General features: G+C 44.2%; 1 protein-coding gene across 1 annotated transcript in view; it reads right to left on the bottom strand.

Annotated features, from left to right (window-relative positions):
- Cntnap2 (contactin associated protein 2) overlaps nt 1–26,250 on the bottom strand; it is a 1,911,322-nt gene that overhangs the window by 197,456 nt on the left and 1,687,616 nt on the right. Inside the window, exon 17 of the mRNA XM_058574358.1 lies at nt 5,109–5,327. Within this exon, the coding sequence (XP_058430341.1) occupies nt 5,109–5,327 (219 nt within the window). The remainder of the gene's footprint in view (nt 1–5,108; nt 5,328–26,250) is intronic.

The following is a 26,250-nucleotide window of genomic DNA, read 5'->3' as shown; positions in this document are numbered from 1 at the left end:
AAAAGGAACTCTTTTCCACTGCTGGTGGGACTGTTAAATGAGTACAACCTCTACGGAAGTAAGTATGGAGGTTCCTCAGAAGATTGGGCATGGAAACACAGTTTCATCCAGCTATACCCCTCCTCATGATTCACCCTAAAGAATTAAAGTCAGCATGCTACAGTGACACATGCACACCCAGTCACAATAGCCAAACTATGGAACTAGCCCAAGTGTCCACAATGGACAAAGGAAAATTTGGTATGTACACAATGGAGTTTTATTTGGCCATAAAGAAAAAATTAAATGATGCCATTTGCAGGAAAATGGATGGAACTTCAGAATATTATGTTAAGTGAAATAAGCCAAATCCAGAAGGTCAAGGGTCACATGCTTTCTCTCATATGTGGAAGCTAGAGAGGAAAAAAAGAAAAGAAAGAGAGGTGAGGGAATGTCATGAAAATTGAAGGGAGATCACTACAGTAGAGGAAAGGGACCAGGGAGAGGGAGAATGAGAGAAAAGGGGGACAATACTAGGGAATGATATTGGTGAAATTATATTATCACATTGTGTGCATGTGTGAATACGTAACAATGATACCACCAGTATGTATAACTGTAATTCTCCAATTAAAAAATGGGGGAAAGCACACATTTGCTGTTATAATTCCTGCAATTTAGAAATCTGGATTTTGTGTGTGGTGTGTGTGGTGTGTGGTGTGTGTGTGTAAACACACGCTTTTTTTTTTTTCCTTGTGCAGTGCTGAGGATCAAACCTGGATATTGCAAACTTCCTAGACAGGAGGGATGAGCATTTTATTCATGTGCAGATTTGGGTGCGTTTCATGGCTGGGATCCTGGTTTTTCTCCTCACACACAAATGTGACTTCCTCTCTGCTCTTCCAATCACTTGGCATTGCAGCTGGTTCTTGATTTTGGATGCCGTGGGTATGAGGAACAGCCGACCAAACAAGCTGTCTTATTAAGGTGGAGGAATCTGGGCCCTTTTATGGGAAAGCCAGCCAAGCTCAGCTCAGGGAATGGCCCTCACATCGAATCTTCGTTTACTTACAAGTCTATTTAATAAACCTCAGCTCTTCTACAAACTCTGCTGCACTCAGGCGAGAAAGGTCTCCCACCAGACAGGCTGTTGGAGGAGGCGGCGGTGGCGTTCCTCCTCCCCACGTGTCTCTAAGCCACCCTAAAGACAGTGATCCTCTCTGCATCTCCAAGTGGACTTCGCACCCGTCACATAAGAGCTTGAAGGACCCAGAATGACTTTTGGCTCCTCCAGCTACATGCTGCACAGCAGAGACGCCTCTCCTTTTGCCTCCATAGAGATTTCAGAAGCGGTGCACCAAGTATGTGGACCCTGGACACTCGTCACCAGTTAAGATGACCCAAACTTCCCTCTCAGGGAGACACTCAGGAGCGGGATGTCTTTCTGAAGCAGCCTCCATGTCTCTGAACTCTGACCTCCTTGGATGACTTCCAAGTTACACTCTGGCCCCCTAAACCAGAGCCTGCTCTGACGGGCCTCCTTGGCTCCCTTCTAAGGCCTGTGCTCACCGGCTGGCGGAGGCCCTGTGGACACCCTCTCCCTCATAGTGCTGCCCAGCTGCCTGGACTCCAGACTCCCTGGGAAGGCTTGGTGCCAACGGGGGCTTTGGCTCAGGCCAGCCTGGAGTCCCTCAGGCTGACAATGACCAGGAGCATGTCCGCAGTTCTCCCGCCACCTGAGGGGAATCTGGCCACGGCTGCCCTGGAGGACTTTGGCCTGGCTGGCTGAGAGTTCCTACCACCATGTGCCACAAGTGCCTCTGTCAGGCCACACCGGAGCTCCTCATGTGCTAGTGGCCCATTAGGATCAAAAGCAGGAAGAAGTTTCCTGTGGTTTTCAAACCAACGCCAGCAACTGCTTTTTCCCTCTTGGGTGCCTTGTAAATTTTAGATTTCCTTGTTAATTTTCTACTAGAACAGAATCGTAACTAGCTTATTACTTCCAAATGACCTGTGCTGGCCCTTTCTGAATGACAACTTCTAATTATATTTTAGATGTAGAGTGACAGCTATATCTTCTCTATTTTTTTCAGTTACTTTGAAAAAGGGCATGTGAGTCTGGCCTTGCTGACGCAGAAAGTGGCGGAGGCTGGGCACCCCCACATCCACTCCGTGTACCGGGCCAGGAACCGCTTTCAGAGTGCTTTAGCATCAGGTCCTTCAAAGCCCCCCTTCTCTAGAACCAGAGGGAGCTTGTGATTGTTCTGTTTAGTTATAAATCAAGTAGAATGTATTTTAGTAGATTATACATACATAGAGTATAACGTATTCTATTTAGGATCCCGCTCTTGCGGTTGTACATGATGTGTGGTTACCATGGTTATGCCTAGGAAACTTGTGACAGATTATTTCTACTGTATTTCCTATTCCCAAACCTCTTCCCTTCCCTTTGTTTCCCTTGTCTAATGCAGTGGATTTCTATTATTGCCTTTCCCAACCTCCCTTGTTTTGGGTTAGTTTCCACAAACTGGACAGGACATTTGGCCTTTGGTTTTTTGGGATTAGCTTATTTCACTTAGTATGATAGTCTCTAATTCCATCCATTTACCAGCAAATGACATAAGTTCATTCTTATTTATGGCTGAGGAATATTCCATTGTGTGTGTGTGTGTGTATATATATATATATATATATATATATATATATATATATATATGCCACATCTTCTTTATTGGTTCATATGATATTCTTGCTTGCTTTTCTGGCTGACTGTGAGAAGACTCCTGGGTCCCTGCTTACTGCTCAGGGACCTCTGTGGCAGGAAAGCAAAGGACTTGAGGGGCATTTGTGCAGGTGAGTGTTCCCTTGGGGGTGCTGGGTTGAAGGGATCACATTTCATATTAGTGTCTGAGGAGCAAGAGATGAGCCAGTTGAAAGACATTTCTTTGGAAGGTGTTCGAAAGTTACATGGTGGAAAAACCAAGGGGGTGAAAAGGAAAGGAACTCATATCTAGTGCTAGGTGCTCTCCTGAGTGATTTACATGGAGTAGCTCATTTAATTCAGAGACAAATGCGTTCTGATTAAATAAAGAAATATTAAGTGATTTATCAGTGGTCTTCAAGTTGGCAAATGGCCGAGGTGGCATCTGAAGCCCAATTTGTTAAGCATGCAACCCTGTGGGAAGGTCTGCACCCTGGCAGCCCAGGTCTTATTTAACAGTCACTAAGCACCTCATCATAGAGGCCTAAAGTTAGAAGGGATTGGGGAACAGCTAGTCCAACTGCTTTACTGGACAGACGAGGAAAGAGGCTCAGAGAGGAAGTAGGGGTACTTGGTCAAGGAAATGTTTTTACCAGAGCTGAACTGAAACCAGTCCACGGGTTGCCTGCATCTTACTGAATGATTGATTGTGGGAGAACTGGCTTTGGGATTCACAGCTGTTGAACTTGAACTTGTTTTATCCAAAATTGATGCTCCCCTGCACTTAGCCTGGTGCAGAACAATATTGTTCTTCTGCTGCAGAACCAAATTTCTCAGATGGGCACAACTAGCTTGTGTCTGAGAGATGCGCTCCAGGCCTGCTTCTGAGATCACAGGAAATTAGAGACTGGAACGCGAGACCACCTTTTATTATCAAGTGAAGAGAAGTCGCTGACTCAACCTGAGCCCACTGCAGAATCCTCTTTATGGGTTTTTTTTTTTTTTAAACTCGTGGCAGTTGATAGCCTTGCTATTACCTTTTCCACAAAGCCCTTTCCTCCTGTGACATTGCCTTCTCCTCTTTCCTTCCTTGGCTTGTCCTGGTTCTCTTCATTGTCCCTGGGTGTCTTTCGCTGCCTGTCCCTCACATTTCATTTTTCTGTGAATCCTGATTTCACTCTCTGTTCTGCTCTGCTCATATGTCATTTTCTTTAAATGAATCAGCCTCCCTTCCTAGACCACCATAAATGCTCTTTCCCATTTCATCTTACAGGTCGATCTCCTTTTCAAAGCTCATCAACTGACACCTTCGTTCTGTAGTTTGCCCTCATCACATGAAAGGAGTGGCCACCCAATTTTATCTTTTTTAAAAAATGACTTTCTAATGTTCTTTGATCATCCCAAAGCAACTGTGAAAGACACTGTGGGGACTCTGGTCCTCTTTAACATTAGCTGACCCTTGGTGAGGCTCTACCATCAGGGTGGCACCCAGGTAACAGCTGTGATGAATATGAATAGCACCAGGTCACAGCCAGCTTGCTGGGTGGAGCCTGCCATAGTTGGCTGAACTGATCAGGGAGCCCCCAGAAACCCAGAGAGTGGGTCTAAGGTTGTGCCTCCACAAAGTCCTTCAAATCCACCATTAGAGGAAAGCTGCTCACTTCCTGAAATATGAATATTCTGGAAAACAATTAGACTTCATGGAGAGCAATGTTGCTCTGCCGCAATGTTAGGTTCACCTAGAATGTGTCAATAGCAATGACAATGACATTGGTGAAGAAGACCAGCGGCTGGACCTCCTTCATGGCTTTTTGGCTGGGTTTAACTTTCTGATTAGCACTGGCTTCTTTCCCACCTGGAGGTACACCAGGTCAGCCCAAGTCTCAGTCTTTCTCTGCCTAGAAACTTGAGAATGGGCAGAGAAAAGAAGGATTGCTAGTTGTCATTTCAGAAAATCTAGACATCGTCCATTACCTTTTTTGCTCCTTCCTTTGCTCCCCCTCTCCCCTTACTCACCGTTTCAAGCAAACTTGAACTTAGAGAACCCATTCCCCTCCCCTTCCTCCTTCTTCTATCCTTCCTTCCCTCCCTTCCTTCCTCCCAGTTGTAAGTGCCCTAAATAATCAAATAACTTTACATAGTCTAAAACCACAAATCTAAAATTGCAGACATCAGAGGGCCCAAGGGACATCCCAGTTCACACTCTGATGTTGTGGCTGAGGACCCTGAATCCAGAAAGTAGGGGGGTGATGTCAAATCCAGGTCTCCTGAGAGTTCTCTTTCTATTCTGCCTTAGAAGAGACAAGAGGAACAGAAACTTACTTTGGAAGGATCTCTATCAAAACCCCCTTCAGAATTTTTTTTTTTTTTTCATGGTGAGGTTTCTTAAAACCAACAGGGAAGTCACGATTGTCCTTCTGGTACTCACCAACGAACAGCTGGCTGTAGAGTTCCAGGCGGGTGTGGCCTTCCGTTGGGGCCTTGCGGATCTGCTGGGGCAGCCGGTCCACCTGGAGACTGGCTTGCTTGACATTCCTCTCTGCAGTGACCCGGTGCCACTGGTCATCGTTGAGAGGGGAGGGCGACCTCACTACAATCTCCACTGGCCCATTTCCAACATCGAATGAAAAGGACACTTCTGTGGCAGCTGCAGGAGCAGAAAGTGTGGAAGACCCGTGAGTATATTCTCCCAGCTACCAAGCAGCAGAGGATTCTTCAGAGAACAAAGCAGGGAGACAAAAATAATCTCCTCTGGGCACTGGCTACAAAGTGAATCCCACCATAGTGTGTACCCATCATGCACATCCACAGCAGAATCATTTGAGGGAGGTAAGTGTCCATGCATTGCTAAAGGGGAGGAAATAAATTCCTTTGGGGGGACCTCTATGTGTCACGCAGACACTTGTTTCCCTACTCAACCTTCAGGAGCTTTCTAAGAAGTTACCGCCAGTGACTCTTTCCAGTTAAAGAAATTGAGGCCTGGAGAATGGAGTTGGTGACACACAGACATTGAGTGTCTTACATTAGTGACTTAGTGGAGTCAGGATCTGAGCCCAGGTTTGTCAGAATTTAGAGCTTGAGACCTTCTGATTCTACTTACAACTGACCTCTTCTACAGCTCTGAGGGCATCAGTTTGCAAGTACCTGAAGAGCTTTTTGGAACACCAGACAGTCTGACTCAGTTGGTTTGGAGCAGACACCAGCATTTCCAAAAAGCTCCCCGGAGGATGTTAAAAGGGAGCTGGAGTGGAGAACTACCACTTTGGGGGAATTTACAAAAGTTTATTTTATCCATCTTTGAAAGCCATGGATGTATGAATTACCAAGCAACGAAGGTGACCTGTGCCCCATTGGGACCAGCCGTGGCTGTCCCAGAGGCTGCACAGCATTCCTGCAGCACGGAGCCTTGCTGCTTCCTGCTTTGCAGACCTTGGCTGGTTTCCATCCGGGATGCTGGATCCTTCTCATGACCTACCCTCCAGCACTGACCACAAAGTTCTTTCTTCCAAAGATGTACAAGCCAACCTGCCTCTGCGGTAAATCACCTCCTAGCAAGAGCTGGATGGAGTTGGTGGTTGCTTTGTCAACTTTAATTAAAACAGCTTCTTTATTTCACACTTTAAGTTTTGTGTGATGTTCCTCAGTGACCACCGAGTGCTTTATAAACAGGTTTCAAAGTTTATATTTTTCTGGGGGTCGGCAGGAGAGGCAGCTTCCTGCTGGAGCAGCAGACACATCCCGGACTGCTCAAGGCTCTGTGAATTCATATCAACTTTAAAGATGTGGCACACCAGCGAATTTCCTGACTTTGCTTATAAAGATATCCAGCCCTCTCTCCATCAATAAGCCTTTGCCTAATCTCTAAGTGGTTTAATTAAATATCTGTCATTTTTTTTTCCACGGCTAATGGAAAATTCAGTTTCTTTGGGCTGGTACCATTTTGAGATGGTGTCGCAAGCAATCAAACTTCTAATTTAAAAACCACAGTGGGCCGGATTCTCTCAGGACCCGGGCTGTTCCCGGCCTCTGTTCCGGGCCTCTCTGAAAGCTGCATTAACTTTATTGAGCTACAGGCATATTAGACACAGGACTCAATTTAATCAACCTAATCGTACCAAGGAATTTTGATCCTTCATGTCATTAGAAAGAGAACTTTGATTTTAAGGCTTGTGGTGACTCCATATATACTCCAGTAAAACATCTCATCCAAATTAGGGGCCCCTGCCCTCAGGGGTCACTGGAACAGGATTTAATGTGCAGGCCAGGGACCTCCATTGTGGGGTCTGTGGAACTATGAACAGGACTCAGGGAGTCGGCAGAGTGACCCACAGACTGAGTGATCTTTCTCCAGAGATTTGCCACGATCCAGGGGAAAAAAGCTTTGCTTTAAGATGGAATCTGTTCTCTTCCCAAGGAGCTATATCTCTGCAGATGCATTTAAAAATGCAAGTGGTCAGGACAGCAGGAGAAGGAGGCTTCCTGAGCCACGTGGGGAAGATGGCTTCATTGGAAAGGCATCAACTATCACCAGGGACATAGCATTTAGGGATAAATTGAGCTCAACCCCAAGGTTTGACTTGAAGAGATAAATGCTGGCCTCATTTCCTCTGCTACTGTCCCTTTGCTATGATGAATCTTTGTCCAGTTGCTTTCAAGTGTCACCATCTGGAGAGATTCTGAGCACCAGAGGTGATTAGAAAACAGCCACACTTTTCTCGGTTGGGCACGATGGATCCCTATTTCTTCACCTTGACCGTGGTCTCCTTAATAGCCATACATATTTCTTGGGCCTCTGTCCCCCACAGGGTGCCGTAAGAGGGACTCAAGGCCAAGGGCCACCACGAGCAACAACCCTCTGCCCCCCCGCAATGAGCCTCCATCAGGCTCTGCTCAAGAGGTATTCAGTCCCTCCTCCCTTTGCTGCCTCCTGGGGAAGGGGCTCAGACCAGGGTGAGAGAGAAGGGAGGGGCTCCTCCTCTCTGTCGCTCAATGTCAGCTTCCCTGACAGTGCTGAGGGATGCCTTTGAGAAATCCCATCTCCCAGGCAGACAGCCAGGGTGTTTTAAAAGCTTCTAAAGTTCAGTTTGTGGCTGATTGCTCTTGGTCTTCTGGGTGAGAGCGACTGACATTTTAAAAGAGATAATTATAGAGAGAGTCAGTGAGCGAATAAAAGGGAGGCAGCTTGGGAGACACAGATCCAATGACACTCTCCTTTCTTGACGTGTCCCCACTTGGAGACCAAAGCACTGCCCTGTTTCTGCCCGTAGGAAGGAATTTCTTAAACACTGAAAATATTCTCATTTCCAGAAATAAGCATTTGAGAAGTGGGTGTCTAGAGCATGGCTCCTTGGAACCGACACTGTGGCAGGCACGAATTGAATTGTTGCCTTTCCAATAGTGTCAAGAACGGGGGTGGGTTTAACTTTACCCTTCTTTCATGCTAACGAGTTAGCTGGTCAGTTTCATGATGCTGGCAGAAGACATGAGCCACCCGAGTCAGAGACAAGGGACCTTTATACTCACAACATAGCAGGCTTCGTGCTTGTATTGGTTTCCTTTGCCCCTGTCCCCCAAGTCCCATGGGGGTGACATGGGACAGCATGGGTTGATGCTGCACATTGAAGAAGGTGAGCTTTGTAGCTGAGGAACCCTGAGCTTAGAAAACCCCAATCTTGAAGGAGCTACTAGCAAATCTGCCCAATTTTTGCACTGGGGATACTGTCTTTATTTTCCTGGCCAGGAAAAAAAATGGCCCCTCTGCCTTGGAGGAGGACACTAGCTGTCTTCCAAGGATGTTGTCATACACATGTCCTTAGAGAGGCAAGGATAAAGTTTCTAATGCTTGATGCCCAGAGGACAAAAAGAAATGGAAGAGCCATGGAGAACATCCCATAGTCAACCATTTCCCTTGTGAGTGACTGAAACTTGCTTGGGAATTTAAGAGTTTTCAGAGTCTCATCCTCTGGTGAGAATAACCTGACCCTTAGTGAATCTGGATTTCACTAAGACAAGTTTGGCAATTCCATGCTCCTTGCCTATACCCTACGTCGGATGGGGCATAGTTCCCTCCTAGCCATTGGGACATGAGCAGGGTCCTTTTGTGGTCTTTAGGAAGGATTTCTTAGCTTATAGGAGACACGAGGAAAAAACAGTCCCTTTCCTGCCCCTTGATCCTGAGGGGAAGGTGGTGGGTTTTGCTGCAACCCTCTTTCAAACATCAGACATGCAGAGAATAGAGGGCAGTGGGATGAACTTGGCCCTTGGTGAGACTGTTCAGCTCTTAAATCATCCTTGATCAGTCTCCCTTAGAGCTTAGGTAGTCAGTGTTGTTTAAGCCACTTTTCCTCAAGTGTAAGAGTCCAAGTGACATAGGACATGGCTTGGGGGTCAGTACAGATGAAGTCTAGTCCAAGATTTGCCCTTTTGCTCTTTGGGACCTCAGTGAGCTGGTGTCTGAAGTGAGGACTAGATTGCCAAGAGTTCTGTGTCCAAAAGGTGTTTGAAGTCACTGAACTAGGTTACATCCAGGGTTTTTTCAAACTTCAACATTCTATAAGCTACTTTTCATGAGATTCTAAGAGAAATAACAAAGTAAAATATAGCTACTTAGACTTCATGGCAGTTTTAAATATCGAATCATTATAGGGGGAAAAGAGAGTCATTTAAAAGATAAATGTACAAAGTAGCATATTGTTTCAAAAAATAGCACAGGTGGCAGAAATCACTGTTGAGTAGAGCTGGGTCATGACTCCTGGGTGCCTTAGGACAGCCAATGGAGCAAAAGCAGGGTCGGCTCTTGCTGTCTCTTTCCCCGGTCAAGCACATTCCAGCAGGTGGTACTATTGTCTCTCGTAGGAACTCAACATAAACTTCCTCCACCAGTCACCGTGGGCTTAATGTACTGGGTGATAAACTTAACAGCTGGCCAGAGAGCAGACTCTTTGGCTCTGAGTTCCCCCAGCAGGTGAGGGAACATTTAGACATTAGACCCAAAGACTCCATTGGAGGTAGCAGAACAAATATGGTCATTCAAGGTGGAACAGGTAAAGAGGAAAGACAAGCCAAGGCACGCACAGGGGCACCAGGAGCGGCTGGTTGTCACGGTCACCGCCTGGCTAAGATCCACGTCTCCCCTGTCAAGAGGAGATAGTTTCCATGGAGCACTGTACAAAAATCTCACTGGCTCATCCAACAAAACTGATAACTGGAAGAACAGATATGTCCACCTGGCTTTCCTGGGGGGGTGCTGGGGACATTTTTACCCGCTCCCCCCAAGGATATCAAATAACTTCTAGAACTTGAGAAGGCATCCGAAGGAAATGAGTCCACTGTGGGAATCCGAGATGAAGAAAAGGAGAAATAGAGGACACTGTGTTCCTACTTAAGGCAGTGCCCCCCAACCCCAGGCTGGCTGCTCCTCACTTGATGGGGACTCCTCTCTAAGGACTGGCCCTCTCTCCACAGCAGCACCACTAGTTTTCATTTCTCCCAGACTATTCCACACAAACATGTTGCCAGTCTCTACCGTTAATGAAGCCCTTCCCTTGGCCTTGTTTCCCCACTGGGTACCATTTTCTCTCTCCCTTTTCTGGCCAAATTCCTTGAGAGACTGGTGCTCCATGCACCATTTCTTCATCTCTCCATCTTGATCTAACTCCACCATGGAAGGCTTTCTCCCTCACCACAGTTGACACTGCTCCTGTCTCAGGGCCTTACTGCCGGCTGCTCCCTGTACCCAAAGAGCTCTATGGCTGCTCCTTTCCTTCTCTGCTCACAAATCCCCATATTCGAGATTCCTTCCCCGAGCAGTCTGTGTTCAACCGCAAAGTCCTCCCTGGGCTCCCCTTTCTCCTGACTGAACAAAACAACTAGAGGATATGGAGGTGCTCCTGGCTTCGCCAAGGCAGAGAGTTTTCTGATTTGGTCACTGTTCTGCCCTTAGCACCTGGAACAAAGCCAGCCGCAGGGTACGCACCGAAAGGTCTGTGAGTAAATGAAGGGATGAAGGAGGCCATTTTCAAAGCCTCTCGGAACCCTCTGGAATGCCACTTCACATTCCACAAGTTTCTGCCCTAAGATCAGAAGCAACGCATTGAATATTTTCTCATTCCAGAAACATGAGAGATTAGTTCTGTCTGCTTGAAACAAATGGTGCTCCATGTCCCTACACACTTGATGTCTGAGGACCAGTGACCATCTACTCCCAAATTAGCAGCGCAGCTAGAAGCAGAAGCTTTTCCCTGTGCTGCATCTCACACTGTCTCCCCTCTACTTTTAGGGATAAGGAACTTGCATCATAATTGCATTTGTCACTTTTTGTCCTGCAAGAGAAACTGCCACAGGAGTGTGCTTCAGTGCATCTTCCTCCGTTCCTCTTAGAGAGACTCAGGTTCAGTATGCTGAGGTAGGACCCAGCGGCCTGCAAGTTGTTAAGTGCCAAGGGATTTGAGGTCCTGGGATCCTACTTTAAGAAATACTGGGATTTCCAAGTTTCCTCCTAGTAATAAGTTACCTACGAATCTCTTGCTTCCTTGTCCCCAATGGGAAGATTTTAAAAACTGTGTTGTAAGGAATTTAACTCTACCCCTCACCAAAGTTGAGAAGAGCATAGTGGTTACCACAGCCAGGAAGGGTATAGGTGATAGTGGGTACGAGGGTGCAGCAGGATGGAAGGAATAACATCATATTCTAGGGTACCTTAGGTAACTATGATCGACAGCAGTTAATCAAATATTTCAAAATACCCAGTAGAGAAGATCTTGAATGCTCTCAACCCAGAGAAAGAATAAATGTTTGAGGTGATAGCTTTGCCAGTGACCCTCATCAGGTCATTACACATTGTGTACATGTATTGAAATGTCACACTGTACCCCACACATAGCTACCGCTGGAGTGTGATAGTTTCAAAATTTTAAAAAATTTAAAAATTTAACCTTGCTCCCAAATGGTTCTGGCTTTTGCCCTTGGTTTTAGGAAGGTAATGTCTAACCCCTGGAATATCCTGCCTAATAAGGGTTTCTTCCATAGCCTGGGAGTCTTGGGTCATATCAGAGAGTTGAATGATATGATTTAAGGTGGGGCCTGGCCATACCAAATGATAGTTAGGATGGGGGTTGTCCACGTTAGAGTGACCAACAATTTGATGTAGGGCAAGGGGCTTGGGTTACCCAGTCCTGCCCTGTAGGGGCTGGAAACTGAGGTCAGCCCTGTGTGCAGTCAGCCGTTCTACTTAACGGAGCCTCAGTAAAGACTCTGAACACAGAAGCTCAGGGAACCTCCCCTGAATTATTGAAACTGGGGGTGGTCTGGGGACCCCCTGAACTTGTAACTGGTGTCAGAACAGTGTGTAGTCTTATGGGGATGGCAGTGCCTCTAATTTTGCAGTTGATTTTTATCTCTACAAAGCCAATAACTCTGAATGCTTCAGTTTAGGACTATCTGATTGTTAAAGTCTAAAGATTTTGGAGAATGAGCTTCAACCTCCAAGCTCACCCTCACTGCTTAGGTAAGAAAATCGAGGCTGTGAGACAGAAGATCCAGTAGTGACTACTACAGAGGTTTTTGTTTTCCTTGCTATATTGTATTGGCTTTAATATTGTAGAGGAAATTTTAAAAAATAACCTCACTTTTTCCTGGTAGTGTAGTCTGTTTGTGAGGGTAGAGGTTCTTCTGATGTGAATATATGTATGAGTGTTACACTCATCTGAAAATGAACATTGGCAAAGAAAATTTATTTGAAGTTTTTGGGAAATTCTTCAAGGAAATGCCTGGAGCTTAAGAATCTGTGTTATGAACTCATTTTAAAGTGTCTGGTATCTTGATAACCTCTTGAGTATGAGAAATCTTTCTCTTCATGTATTTTGGCCTTTAAGCTTTTTATTATGGTTAAAAACTAACTTCACAAACAAAGGCATCCACAGAGAAAAGGAAGGGAAAGGGAGATTCCATTGGTCATGCAAAGGCAGACAGCTGGTTTTAAAATGCAAAGCCTTTCTAATTTTAGTTTTCTCCATGCATTTAACTACCTTCTGAGAATAACTTCTTGAATATTAATGGACCTATATGATTTAAACAGGAAAAAGATAAAAGCTACTTCAAAATGTTACGTAGCTAGAAATAATACCCTGTGCCCTGAGCAGGACAGTCAAGGGGGTTTCAAATACCCTCCTGGTCGGATAAGTAGAGACATGTGCACTGGGTAGCGAGGGCCCAGGTTTGGAAAAATAGATGAAAACCATAGACGACGGTGATTCTGGGGATGCAGTTTGTGATAAAAGGAAATGTAGAATCTTCTTTAGAGAAACCATGAAACTGGATGCCTACAGAGTCCCCTGAGGTAATTAAGGAAGAAATGGATATCAAAGAAACTTTCCTCTTGACCACATTCAAGTGTTGCCACAAAATGAGGAAAAGTTCATTAAAAGATGAGTGTTTCGGTAGAGCTCCAGGGAAATTTGGGAGGTTGGTTTAAGGCGACCTCAGGGAGAACAGGTTCCTGGAGGCTCCTGACTTTGGAGAGATCAAGTAGAGGGAACTGTGGGATGTGAGATCCAAACAAGGGAACACAACTGAAGGCTGAAAGAGCTGGAGTAGGAAGGAACACTGAAGGCATCAACTTGGACGGAACTGAAACCGAAAAGGCGAGAACATCTAGTCAATGAACTGATGCTAACTGTGACGGAGCTGTGGCTGGCTGTCCTGATGGACACCTCGATAATGAGGAAAGGCCACACACGAGATCTGGGAATGAAAGGATGGGGCTTGGGAAGGAGCGTGTCTGCTGTTGAGAGCTGTGGATAAGTCCCTCAGGAAGAGAGCAGAAGAGAGGTCTGCATCTTGGTTGCTACATACCGAGAGCTTCCACCCCAGCCGCAGGTCACCTTTGGTTTGTAGCAATTCTTTGTTTCCTTTCTAGAAAAATTTTCCAGTGTCATCTTGGTATGACTTCAGAAAAGATCTCTCCAATGAAAAGCAATGGAAATTAAAAATGACGAATGGAGACCTATATTCTACATGCTATGGACTCACAATATAAGAGGAGATTTATTTTGTTCCATTATGACACCAGATGTGGGGTCAACAGAATGTAAGTGGGAAAGGTGACATGTATTGGAGGAAAGGAGACCCACTTCGTTTCTACGTAACAGAGTGTGAAGGACTTCTTAAACTCTTTTACTTTGGAAACTTTGCAAGAGGTGCATAACTGATCTAAATTATTTTTGTTAGTTTTTCTTTAGTTGCGATTAATTTGCTCTTTATCTTAGTAGTGACTATTGGAAATGAAGACTCTGCAGCTTGAATATTGTAATGGTTTGGACGTGAGGTGTCCCAAAAGCTCATGGGTGAGACAACGCAAGAATATTCAGAGGTGAAATGATTGGCTTATGAGAGTCCTAACCCAATCAATGAATCAATCCCCCGATGGGATTAACTGAGTGGTAATTGAAGGGTGTGGCTGGAAGAGGTGGGGCCCTGGGGCCATGCTTTTGGGGTATATATTTGGTGAGCTAAGCTTAGTCTTTCTCAGCTTGCAGATCATCATGTTTGCTGCTTCCCTCCACCACACTCTTTCGCCTTACTCTTTAGCCTCACCTTGAGCCCTGAGGAATGGAGCCTGCTGTCTATGGACTGAGACTTTTGAAACTGTGAGCCCTCAAATAAGCTTTTCCTCCCCTAAAATTGTTCTGGTCAGATCTTTTGGTCACATCAGTGAAAAAGCTGACTAAACCAAATATTAAAAGTATAAAATCTTGGGGTTGGGGGTTTTAGGGTAGATACTTCATTAAAGTTGCAGAAGTTAATGGATCCTAGAGGTCAAACTGTGTATTTCCTCCTCTGAAAAGAAACAAATCTTTTCACAGGATCCCTTAGGGTCATACCAACAAATTCTACTTGCACAAAGCATTTCTCTGGAAATGGGTGACATTAAATAATAATGACAATGCAGCATAAAACACTCTTCTCTTTGTTTCTGAACATAGCAGCTGAAAATAACACCACCCTGTATATGGTGCATAGATAACATTTTGCCTCTCTGATGTCTGTACCTATAAAACATGCAAGAACTTTCTTAGGGCTGGTTGGAACAATGTTCAAACCACCACCTATACTTTTTTTCTGAGTTGGTGAACTAAGGGAACATGGTTTCTCTCTTAGTAGTTCCTTTGGGAGAGCGGCTGTGAGTCTGATCAAGCAAGTCACAAGCCTCTGCCTCAGGAAGGTTGGACAGGCCCTTGCACTGCTCTGGGAACACGGTCATCCACAAGTGGCATTGTCCTGTGGGGCAATTCCTTGCTTGGCCTTCCCAAGTGAGGCCTTGATCTCAGCATCTTGTCTGCCTTGGTGCTTGTGGCTGCAGTACATGAGCAAGACTTAGAAAACGAAAGCATCCTACAACTTTGTTATGTACTAAGTACGCAGACTGCTGTCATGGGGTGTGGTGGAGAGTGATCTACAGGAAGGTAGATCAGAATGTGTGAAAACTTATCTTTGAAAAGTGAAGCTCAACTACAGAGGATGGTGGGTAAAATGAGATGCTTGGCATTTGAGACATTGTATTTCTCAGTCTTTCCAAGGCCACGCCCCCACTTGTTGACATAATAATCTAATTATCCCTCCAAATGCTGATGTGCCCCATATAGGACACAGATGGACTATATAACAACATCCAGAATCTCAGATAAACACCTTCCCAGCCAACAGGGATTCTTGTGTTTTATATTCTATGGCTATATTATAAAAATAATAGCTTCTTGGTTTTGTTTTCCAAATATAATATCACACTGTTTTTCATACTATAGATGCCCTCTGGCCTCTAGGAGATTCTAGTATCATGCTTGCCTTCAGTTGAAAAAAATTACTAGTGTGGAGTTTTAAAAAAAATTGACAGAGAATTGAGTTTCTAAAATATTATTACATGAAGAAAAGTAGGATACGAAACAGTATGTATCATGTGATCTCATTTTTCTGTAAAAAATTATAGATAAAAGCATAGGAAATGTTTGGAAATGTAGACACCAAAATGGTAATTTAAACATATCAGAATATAAAATTAGAGCTGATTCTTTTTGTTTTATCCTCTTTGCTTCTACGTATTTTTAAATCATTGAGAAACAATATTTGTATAATTTAAAAGTTACAATCCCATAATTTCTACTTTCTTCTGCAAAGATTGGTGACATTTTAGGCAACTCTATGCTATAATTTTAACAAACGTTTAATCAGAGAGATTAGTTCATCAAAATGCAGAGAACAAGATTTCATTTAAACAGAAAAAAAGTAGAGGAAATTTAAAACTAGGTTGAAACATTCCTCCTTAGTGCTTTCTTGTATTTAGAAACTTGGAAAGATCTTAAAAATAAGAGTGATCAAACTTTACCATGAAATAATTTTGCAACAGATGTGAATCCTTTTCCTATTAAAAATGGCTAAACTAAGGGCATGTTATTTTTCAAAGTAAAATCCTCCCAGGTCTGAAGTACCAGCATGTTCCGATGTTTAAACTAATGTATACAGGAATCAAATGCAAGATGAGCATAATCCAGTGCTATAATTACACTTGACAGACATACACTGCTTCTATTATTCATTGGCTCTGGTTGCAGTTACCCAGAAAGACCCTGCAGAATTCTAAATATCAACCACTCTTCATGAGAACTCATTTAGCATTCACGTCAGTTCTCATCAGAGGAATCAAGTTCAGAGATGCAGAAACCCAAATTCGATCATTTTAGCACCATCCACAATAGCATACTTTCCTAAGAGGCCTTGGGTCTGCCTAGCTTTTCCTTTGTCAAACCTAACACAGATATGTGGTGGGTCATATCTGTAAAAAAATATATATTTTAAGTGGTCCTTGGGCTTCAGACACATGACTTCCTGTTGTGTATATGCCTGTGATTTTCCTCCAATATTGGATTTGCCTGTGCTGTTTGTTCCCTGGGAAAACACCTTTGTCTCATATTTCTGTGCCTGTCATCCTTCCATGCAAACCAAATGCTGCATCTTCTGGAAACCCACTTGGATTTCTTCAGGTGAGGCTGAAGCTTACTCCTTTTTGTTGCCATAGTACCTGTGGAAGAGACTAGCAACTTGCTAAAAAGTTTATTTCTCCTTTCCAGAGCTATCTATGCAAAACTGCCATCCTCCCAAGTGCTGCATTTCCTGGACCCCATGTACCTAAGTGAAGCTATGTGACCAATGAGCTGAGAGCAAAGGAATGTGTGTCATTCTGGGCCAATGTGGTGAAGGCAAGAGATGCTTCTCCATCCCCCAGTTCTCTAGCAACATTGTATTTCTCAATCTTTCCAAGGCCACGCCCCCAACTTGTTGACATAATAATCTATTAATCCCTCCAAATGCTGATGCGCCCCATATAGGAGGCAGATGGACTATGTAACAACCTGGGTGTAGATGCTTCCGGGCTCTGGGAGATGGTGGGACCACAGAACAAAAGGAACCCTGGTGTCTATCTAGGTCACTCTGTGCAAGATCTTCATGGACCAGAGCACAGTATGCTATGGACCCTCATGTAGCCACTGAAACCTGTGGTGGTTACAGCCGTTTATCTCATTCCTCAATAAGAATATACCTTCATCCTCACTCTCTGATGACCTTATCACATGTTTCCATTTACTTACAAAAACAAAAACAAATGACTAGAGGATCATTCTTCTCAGACCACTGGAATTTGAAGGGATGGATGGTGGTGTAGTAATGATTTTACTTCCAACACCAGGTCTATGTCAGAACACTGTGATATCTTTAATGTATATAGGTTATACCATTATATTTGAAGGAATGAGTGGGATTCTCTAAGTTGTAGATGTTGGGGAGCAAAGAGAGTGGCTGTGAGCTGTGAGGGAGCCCTGTAGATAGGTGCATGCTCCTGTGCTTGCCCAAGCAGCCCCTGTGCCTGCAGGAGTACTGTGCCTGGAATATCATGAGGACAAATGAAAGCTCTCCCTATGAGAAAAGCATCACGAACAAGCTCCATATGGAATCAGTTCTTTGTTCTTCGACATTTCTATTCTAGAGCATATGGCCTCCAAATCCTAGCTCCGAGGACTCCAGCTGGCCCGGGAAGCCTGGAAGAACCGTTAACAAGAATCATAAAGCCCTTTATGGTTCCCTGTGAAAGAGGAATGCCCTATACAATGTCGGGTCTACAGGAAAGTACTTTCCAGTGTCCCAACAACCAGCTCAGAAACTTCTAGAGCACAGTCCCACAATGTGAGAAAGTGCCTGATCTAGAAAATGAAAAAAAAAAAAAAAAACAAACAAAAATCAGGGACATGATAGAATAGAAACAAGTTTGCTTTCCTCCAAGTTTTAGGAAGAACGCATTTAGTCATGGCCTCAGTCCTGCCAGTCCTTCAGGTAAGGCTTCCCGGCTTTCCTTTTCTTCCATCTTGACTGTTGTTGAAAACTATCTTGTAATTTCAGCAGAATGTGTCTTTAAAAAGATAATTCCCTGAATTTTTTCATTTGTAAATTGCTGTTTTCTGTTTGACATCCAGTAGCCAGTGTCTTCTTACACAATTTTAATTACGTGGTGTTTGTCTGACAGCTTGTAAGAACCTCGTGTTGTTTGTACTTAGTTGTCTTGGTCCTTTGAGATATTTCTTGGTTTTGAGTTATTTCAAGTAATCTACTCCAGTCACTCACTGTATTTAAATGAAGCTCTGTTTCCTGATTTATTATCTCTTTTTCTTTTTTTTTTTTTGTTTTAACCAGCTTTGAATTAATTGGTCCCAAGTGTCATCCTGCGCTGAATCAATTCTCCAGTATTAGTAACACGCATTAACTGATTGTGGCACCAGCTCTTTCCTTGAAGCTTTTGTTTTTATGAAAATATTGAGCCTGCAGAGACACGGGTAGTGCAGATTTTGTCAGATGGAAGGTCTCTAACATTATTGTAACTTAAATTTCCACATATATATTCCGACTTTCCTCACTAATCCATGTGTTTATTATTTAGCAATAATGGCATCTTCTTTCTCTGTCTCTGTCTTGGAATGTGTGAATTCAAGCTTCTTTGATTTGTTTCCTTCTTAGTCAGCCTGCGGTCTTCCAGCTGGTCATAGACAGGATGATTCCCGTTGTTAGTCATTTTGACACTTTAACATGCCATCTTTTTTGAAGGAAAAGATTTTGTGACCTGCCCTATACAATAAATAATGCAGAAAATATTAGAATCAGAGACAGTGAGATAGAAGAAAATTCCATCAGAAAAAATATCTTTATGAAACTTCAGCATTTCTCCTTCATAATGACATATGACTTATGCTCTGTTCAGAGAAATACTACACGAAGATGCTTGTTAGGAAGGATGCTTATTATTTTCTAGGCAATGCACCTATTTAATTGTCTTGCAAAACTTGATTTTTTTTTTTTAGAAAAATGAAGACTTCTGCCATACTGTTTATATATATATATATATTAAATCAAGATGGAAACAAATCTTTCATGTGAGCTGGATTTCAATGAGGGAACAGAATTCTAGAGCAGGCAGACAAAGCAAGTCTTAGGAAAGTGTGGATGGTGTCCAGGGGTTGTCCCTAGGTGGAGGTGACTGAAGTCAGGCACAGTGCTGGTGGGCAAGTGTCAAGACTTGCATGGGGGACAGAGACTAGAAAGTAAAATCAAAGCCTTGAATCATTTATCAAGAGGAAGTGTTTGTCTTGTAAGGTGTTGAGAAAACATTATGGTCTGTAAGGAAAGGAGAAATAGAGCCAGATCTATAGAAATGTGGCCTGAGTGGGGAGGGTGGGTAGATGTCAGGAGAAAGGGACCATAGTGAGGGGGACAAATTGGAAGCCCATTTGAATCTCGAATCTGGGAATTCAACCAGCAAAACCACCATGAAAGACAAAGAATTTTGAGAAGACTTCATTATCTTTGCTTCCATGTTCCATCTGCCTTATTGCAACCAGCAATTGAGGCTTTCTCTGGGATTGTTCTGGTATCATGACTTGCAGGAAGAAAATTATTTTCGATCTAAAATAATTTTAAAAATTATTTTCTATTTTAAAAATACAGTGTTCTGTCAAGATCAGCAGTCCATCCACTATGGGGTGCGGGTTAGTGAAACATGAATTTGAATTTGATTTTTCTAATCTGGATAATGAGGTGATGACATTAACAGAGTTGGGGAGGGAGCAATGGAGGAGGGCTTATGGGGGTTCAGTTTTGATGTGTTGAGCCTGAGGTACCTCAGGCCATTCAGTTGGGTCCTTAGCATTCACAGCAAGGTGTCAATGATTTTAGGAAATATCCTGACTACATTTAGTTGGAGCATTTATGTGGAGTGGCATTCCTTGAAGCAGCTGTCACTTGCTCTGGGAAAGCCCTCCTCTGATCATTTGCAGGAGAACCAAGAGCTCTGATATGGAAAGTTAAGGTGCTGCTTAATTATGAGTTCACTGGAGATGGGGGCAGGGTAATCCACACTTGAAGCTGATGGTCTCTGACCGACTTGCCGACCTGCTAATGCTGCAGGAGATCTTACAGATGACCTAGGTGACCTTCTTGCTTTACAAGCCAACATGACACTGTCGGAGGGAGGTTCAGAGACCGGTCTCGGGTACTCTTCATCTCTCTCTTGTTGAAAACTCAGGTGTTTTATTAACATTTTTGTCATTTGAGATTTTTCTCACAGCAGGAATTTTCATTTTCCCAAATTTTTTTCCACTGAAGTATATTTTTTACCTGGTAAAATGTGCAAGTCTTAACTGTAGAGTTGAACAAGTTTTTACAAATGTAATCATTCCTTGGATCAAGACAGACTATTTCTACCACCCACAAAGTTCTTTGTACTCCTTCCTGGTCAACTGGGTGAGGACAATGAATTTTTCCCTTTCCCTAAGGGTGGTCACTACTCTGACTTGTACCTCTGTAGATTACTTTGACTTATTCTTGAACATTTAAAATAATAAATATACATGTTAATGTATGTAAGATGTAGTGTCTTTGAGGGTATCCTGCTTCTTGACATTTATTTTCTTTTTATTGTCCTAAAATGCCCTTAATATAAATGAATTGGGGCCTGCAGTGAGGTCTTGGGGAGAGTATTTCCTGGACTCTACTTAATTCCCAGAGTAGAAGTTGAGCCTCAGAGGAAGGGCAAGCCATATCCTTGGCTGTGATTGGAAAAATTCTTTCCCTGGGCATTTGGAGTCTGAGAACTGAGCCAGAGGCAAAGGAATGGTCACCAAGAAGGTGATATAACTTTAGATGGAAGAATGCTTGTGTGCACTGGAAAGTGTAAGCAGAGCATGCTCACCACTGTCCTCAGGGAGAAGAGGGGGAATGCTGAGTGGCAGAGGTCAGATTACACCCATAAAAGCCAAGAGCTGGGTGGTCCTCTCCAGCTGACTCCGGAGAAAGGCAGGGGAAAGGACAGATCATAAACTCTGCAGGAAGAGGTAACTGTGTGACCAGCTTAGGAGGAATTACCAGGCCTGTGTGGAAAGTTCCAGATCAGCAGACATGGGTGGACCACTCAACTCTAAGGTAATGTGGGAAAATTTTCATATTTAGAGGACATCCTATGCTGAAGTCTGTCCTTACCACCCCAAGGGACCTATGCTATGTTCAAATAGCTGTCTGTCTCTTCAATGACATTGGCAGAGAAATATGGATAAAATTAATTCAGTTTTATTTACTGATAATTTATATATGTTAATATGTAATAAGATTCAAACAGCTAATATATCAAATAGCTTTAATTTAGCACATATTTAATCTTTAATTTACATTTCTTAATTTTTTTGTCTATAATCCAAATTGAAAAGTTTAAGTCAAGAAATTAGAGAAGTTTTTGGTTTTTTAAAAAAACTTCAGTGCTGTTACTAAATATTCAGATCTTTAATTGTTTTTCTTTATGGAAAAGGTAATTTCTTCTTATATCTGGTTAATGACCAAGTGAGAATCATTCTTCAGTGTCAAATCTGGGGTATAAACTGAAACCAGAGTTAGACTTGCAAAGCAGGAGAAACACTAAAATTCTTCCTCAATCCATGTTGATCACCTAGGTTGGCTTCAATAATTAAAAGGAAAAACCCCAGGTGCTAATACATGATTTGCGAATTAAAAACTCATATTTTCCGAAGCCTCCCCCACAGCATCACAACCCAGTTAAGTGGAATTCAACATTCCTCATGTCTACACGAGTGAAGCTCTTTTAATATAAAAAGTTGTTCCAATTCTGAAATACTGGAAGATAAATTGCTATTAATTTACTTCTTCTGATTCATCAGTTTCTATATATTGCAGAATATTTTCTTCTGTGACTCTCCGGAGCATGTGTATTGCAGAAGGCTACATCTTGGAAATGAAAGTTTTTCCTTAATACTCTTTCCTAAGATGAGTAGGATATTAGACTGCTGCCTCCACATTTTTGAGGCGATATGCCTGCTAAATGCAAAAATTTGCTCTGAGTCATCCTGATATCTGAAAAAGCTCAAATTCGGTCCCAGGGAAGCTTATGCTAAAGTACTGCAACAGTTTCTGGTTGCTTTTCCCCAAAGCTTCCTACTCAATAAACATTCCCTTTAAACCCCAATAACCCCGATCCCCTTCACAAATTTCCTGTGACATATCTTCTAAATTGTCGAAAAAATGAAACAGACCCTAGGGTCACTGGGTATCACAAGCACGTCCAGGCAGGTCCTTCCTTGGGTTGCTGTCCCCTGATTGCAGTAGTACCTTCTGTGTGGCACCCCCTTCCCCAGGGGCCAGGAGAGAGCGCTTCTTCTAATCCACGGCCCCGCATCTCCGTCCTGCAGTGTGTCCTTCTGTGACACCCTCTCCCAGTCCTTGCTGCTGCTATGCTTTGAGCCCTGGGACTGTAACATTTGGCTCACAGGCTCCCTGTCCACTCAGTCCCTTGCTGCCTCCACTAGAGACCTCCACAGTGGAGTGGGGGACCACCCGCCACCTTGCCTCCCGGTGCTCCTCCTGGTTCCGCAGCCCTTTCAGTCCACCTGGCACAGCAGCTGGACCTTGCAGCTTAGTTCTTCCTCCAAACCTTTCCTGTGAAATCTCAAATTCCAGAACTTCATCAGCCTTGGGCCTTATGACATATTCTTCCTCTTCATTTTGATCACCAGTCCTTCAGCGAGGGTGATCTTCTCCTCCTCCTGGGTTTTCCCTGGTTCTCTGCTTGGACTAGTATCTCTTCCATTCATCAAGTGCTTATTCAGTACCAATGACATGTGGCCTGGTCGTAGCCCTGGACACCTCAGGCAAACAGTGGCCCACCACTGGTGCATGGTGGGGCCACACCTTCCCCAGGTGTCCTGGACATCTGTGCTCTGCAGGTTTTTCCAATGGTATCCTGGGCTGATGATCTTTCCCATTTATTTTGAAGCTCAGTGAAAAATGACGTCATCTCTAAGGAAGCTTTTCTTATTTTCCAGGAGAAGCAACTGTGCCGAATCTGGGTAGCTGCAGCATATTGCTTACCTTTGTAATGCTTATTTCATCTTATCCAGAATATAACTGTAAAATAGCCAAGATGCCTGCCCCCCACCCCCTGCTAGATTGGAGGTGCCCCAGAGATGAGGCCATGTCTTTATTGGGTTCCTTTTTGGCATGCACATAGTAGGTGTACAATAAATATTGGTTGAGATTTTAATTGCCAACTATTTAGAATCAGATTTGAGACTTGCCAGAAGATCTCCACCACCTGTGTCATGCTTCACATCTAACAATACCCAATGTAGCTTCCTGAACACCCATGTTGTTCCTCATTCTTAGAGCTTTATTGCGCTCTTTGACTCCCCTAGATTTCCTGCTGCTACACCTTCCTCTAGCTAACGTTTTTGCTGGGGTTCAAGGCCAATCTCAGGTGCCTGCTCCTCCCCCTTCATTCTCAGGGTTGATTCCTTTCCCCCCCTCAATGCTTAAAACACCTTCTTCCTAGTATAATAACTCACTGTATTTTAGAGATCAAAAGCAGCATCATATATGGAATCATCTGTAGAACCTGGGTGCCTCGGTGTCCTTATCTGTAAAATACAGGTAAGGTGTGCCATGAAACATAAAAATATTAACACCCATGGAAGTTGTTGAATAGTGCCTGGCACTCAGAAAACTCTCAGTAAAATTACATGTCATAATGTCGCAAACATACTCTTCTCCTCCCCTGGGGAGGGCATTGGGCCCCTCGTCTTCACTTCAGACTTCCTGCATCTCCCCCAGCACCGGATGCAGGAGGTGCTCAGCCCATGGTGACCTGAGGTGGCCACCGTGGTTATGGTTGCTGTCATGGTCAGAAAGGGACCTGTAGAAGTCAAACCACCCCCGGCAATAACTCTGAAACACGAACCCATGTCCACGATTGTTAGTGATGGGCCAGGTCTAGAACTGGGGTTTTTTGATAACTGCTACAATGGATTTTAAAAATCAATATCCCTCAGCCATCTCAAAAATACAAAGCAGCAGTAGCTGAGCAAGGCCAGATTCTGGAGGGACTTCCTGGTGGTGGCCTGGGCTCTCCTCCCCTTTAACCTGTTTTCCTTAGCCCTGGCAGCGTTGTGATGCTGGGTCTCACTCATAGCCATCACCTTGGGGACCTTGCCCCTCTAGCCAATCGCCTTTTCTCCCATTTCTCCAACCTCTCCTCTTTTGCCAGATAGAGCAAATGAACAGAGATCCAGCCAGCCGAAACAAGGATGCACTCGAGCTGGAGAGGCTGATGAGGACCTGACATCCCATCACTTGTCATCGTTCCTGATCCTCTACGTGATCCTCACCGCTCTCAGACTTTACCACCTCATCTGGACCTTGGTGAGTGTTGAGAGCCACAGCCCAAGGGGCCCCAGCAAACTTTCAGACTGCCAGCTGATGATTGGCTCACAGCGGCCCCAGCAACATCTAGCTGATTGGCTCCTCTGCGGTGATGCTCATTGGGCTGTTTCCCCGCCCTTTCAGACTACGGAGCTGCTCACTGGGGGACTTTTTTGGCTCTGCCCACACGACCCAGCCAATCGGCCTCAAGAGCAGGAGGAGTGGGGGAGGTGGAGAGGCTTGTGGGAAGCCGGTGGTGGCAGTTGGGCTCTGAGGGTTTTTCCTGAGGAGAGGTTTTGTTTGGCGTGTGTGGTTCTAAAAATAAAGTTCGTTTCTTTTGACTCCTGAATTGTGCCCAGCCAGACTACGGCAGTGAGAGCCGCAACTCCTCCCTACGACCCCCTCCTCAACCAGTTGTCCGCTCCATGCCAGCAAAAGCCTGCCTTGGTTCCGGACCTCGGACCTGATCACTGATCGTCATGGTCTGAGTGAGTGGGCATCTGCTGGACATAAAGCCTAAGACTTAAGACTTTGAACTTAGCATGCAGAGGGAATGTCTGTCATCAGCCTATCATGATTAAGTGTGTTTTGCAGTGCTTAGAATTAATCTAGAATTGTTTGCTGTGAATTAATTAATCTAGAATTGTTTGCTGTGAATTGATTATGTCTGTTGCAGTGCCCAGCATTAAGGATTGCCGTTTTCTTGATTAAGCACCTATAGAGTGAAATTGTATTGAGTAATTTGAGTGAATAAAGCATCGAAAGGGGCAGAGGCCTGTGGATATTCTTTATTTCTCCCCTCTACCGCATGTGTCGCAGTTTTGCCCCCTCGCGACAGACTGCCTTACTCCTTAAATTTTTTTATTGACCTTTTTGTCTTTGTGGCGCTGGGGACAGAACCCAGGGCCTCGCACATGCTGGACAAGCATTCTAACACTGAACTACGCCCACCGTCCTTAATTACTTCTTGGAGGGTGACCTTCCCATGTTGAGCCCAGTGGTCACTCTATGTCCTTGTTTTAGTGACCTCTCGGCAGTACCTGACGCTCTCTTATTCTTCTTGAAATTTCCTCTTCACTTCCTCTCTGGGATACCCCTGTCTCCCTCCTTGGAAGCCCATCTTCTAACCGCCGTTCTTCCTCCTCACGACCCTTGACGGGGGTTTTCATTCTTGGGCTTCTCACTTTTTTCTCTGCCCTTTTGTTTTGGGCAATCTCATCCACGCTCAGTGCATCAGATTCTTCCTCCCTGGGGGTGATAACTCCTAGACGCTATTTCTTTCTTTCTTTTTTTCTTTTTCTTTTTCTTTTTTTTATTGGTTGTTCAAAACATTACAAAGCTCTTGACATATCATATTTCATACATTTGATTCAAGTGGGTTTTGAACTCCCAATTTTACCCCAAATACAGATTGCAGAGTCACGTTGGTTACACATCCACATTTTTACATGATGCCCTATTAGTAACTGTTGTATTCTAACAGTCCTCTGCGGGCTCCGTGGGGACATTCTGCCTGCTCAGGAAGTGCCTGCCTATTTAGGCCCTCGGTGGTGGCCACAGAGGCTCTCACTGAACTGTTCAGAATGTACTTTGCCCTAAATACCACCCTCCTGAGCAGGAAGTGCCCCGCCCCCACAGCATCAGAAGCAGAAAGATCAGCCTCATTCTGGGTCCTTCCAGTTCAGCTTCGGGCTGTGTTGTTGAAGACCCGGGAAACTTCCCTCTGAGTTTCCCAGGCATGCCTTGCCTGCTGTCTCCCTCTTTCCGTTCTCCCACTA

The sequence above is a fragment of the Marmota monax genome, unplaced genomic scaffold (genome assembly GCF_021218885.2).
Source record: "Marmota monax isolate L192 unplaced genomic scaffold, Marmota_monax_Labrador192_F-V1.1 WCK01_AAM20220418_F8-fsc00193, whole genome shotgun sequence".
NCBI classification, from domain to species: Eukaryota; Metazoa; Chordata; class Mammalia; order Rodentia; family Sciuridae; genus Marmota; species Marmota monax.
The sequence above is the reverse complement of the archived record's forward strand: the minus strand, read 5'-3'. Positions and strand labels throughout refer to the sequence as shown.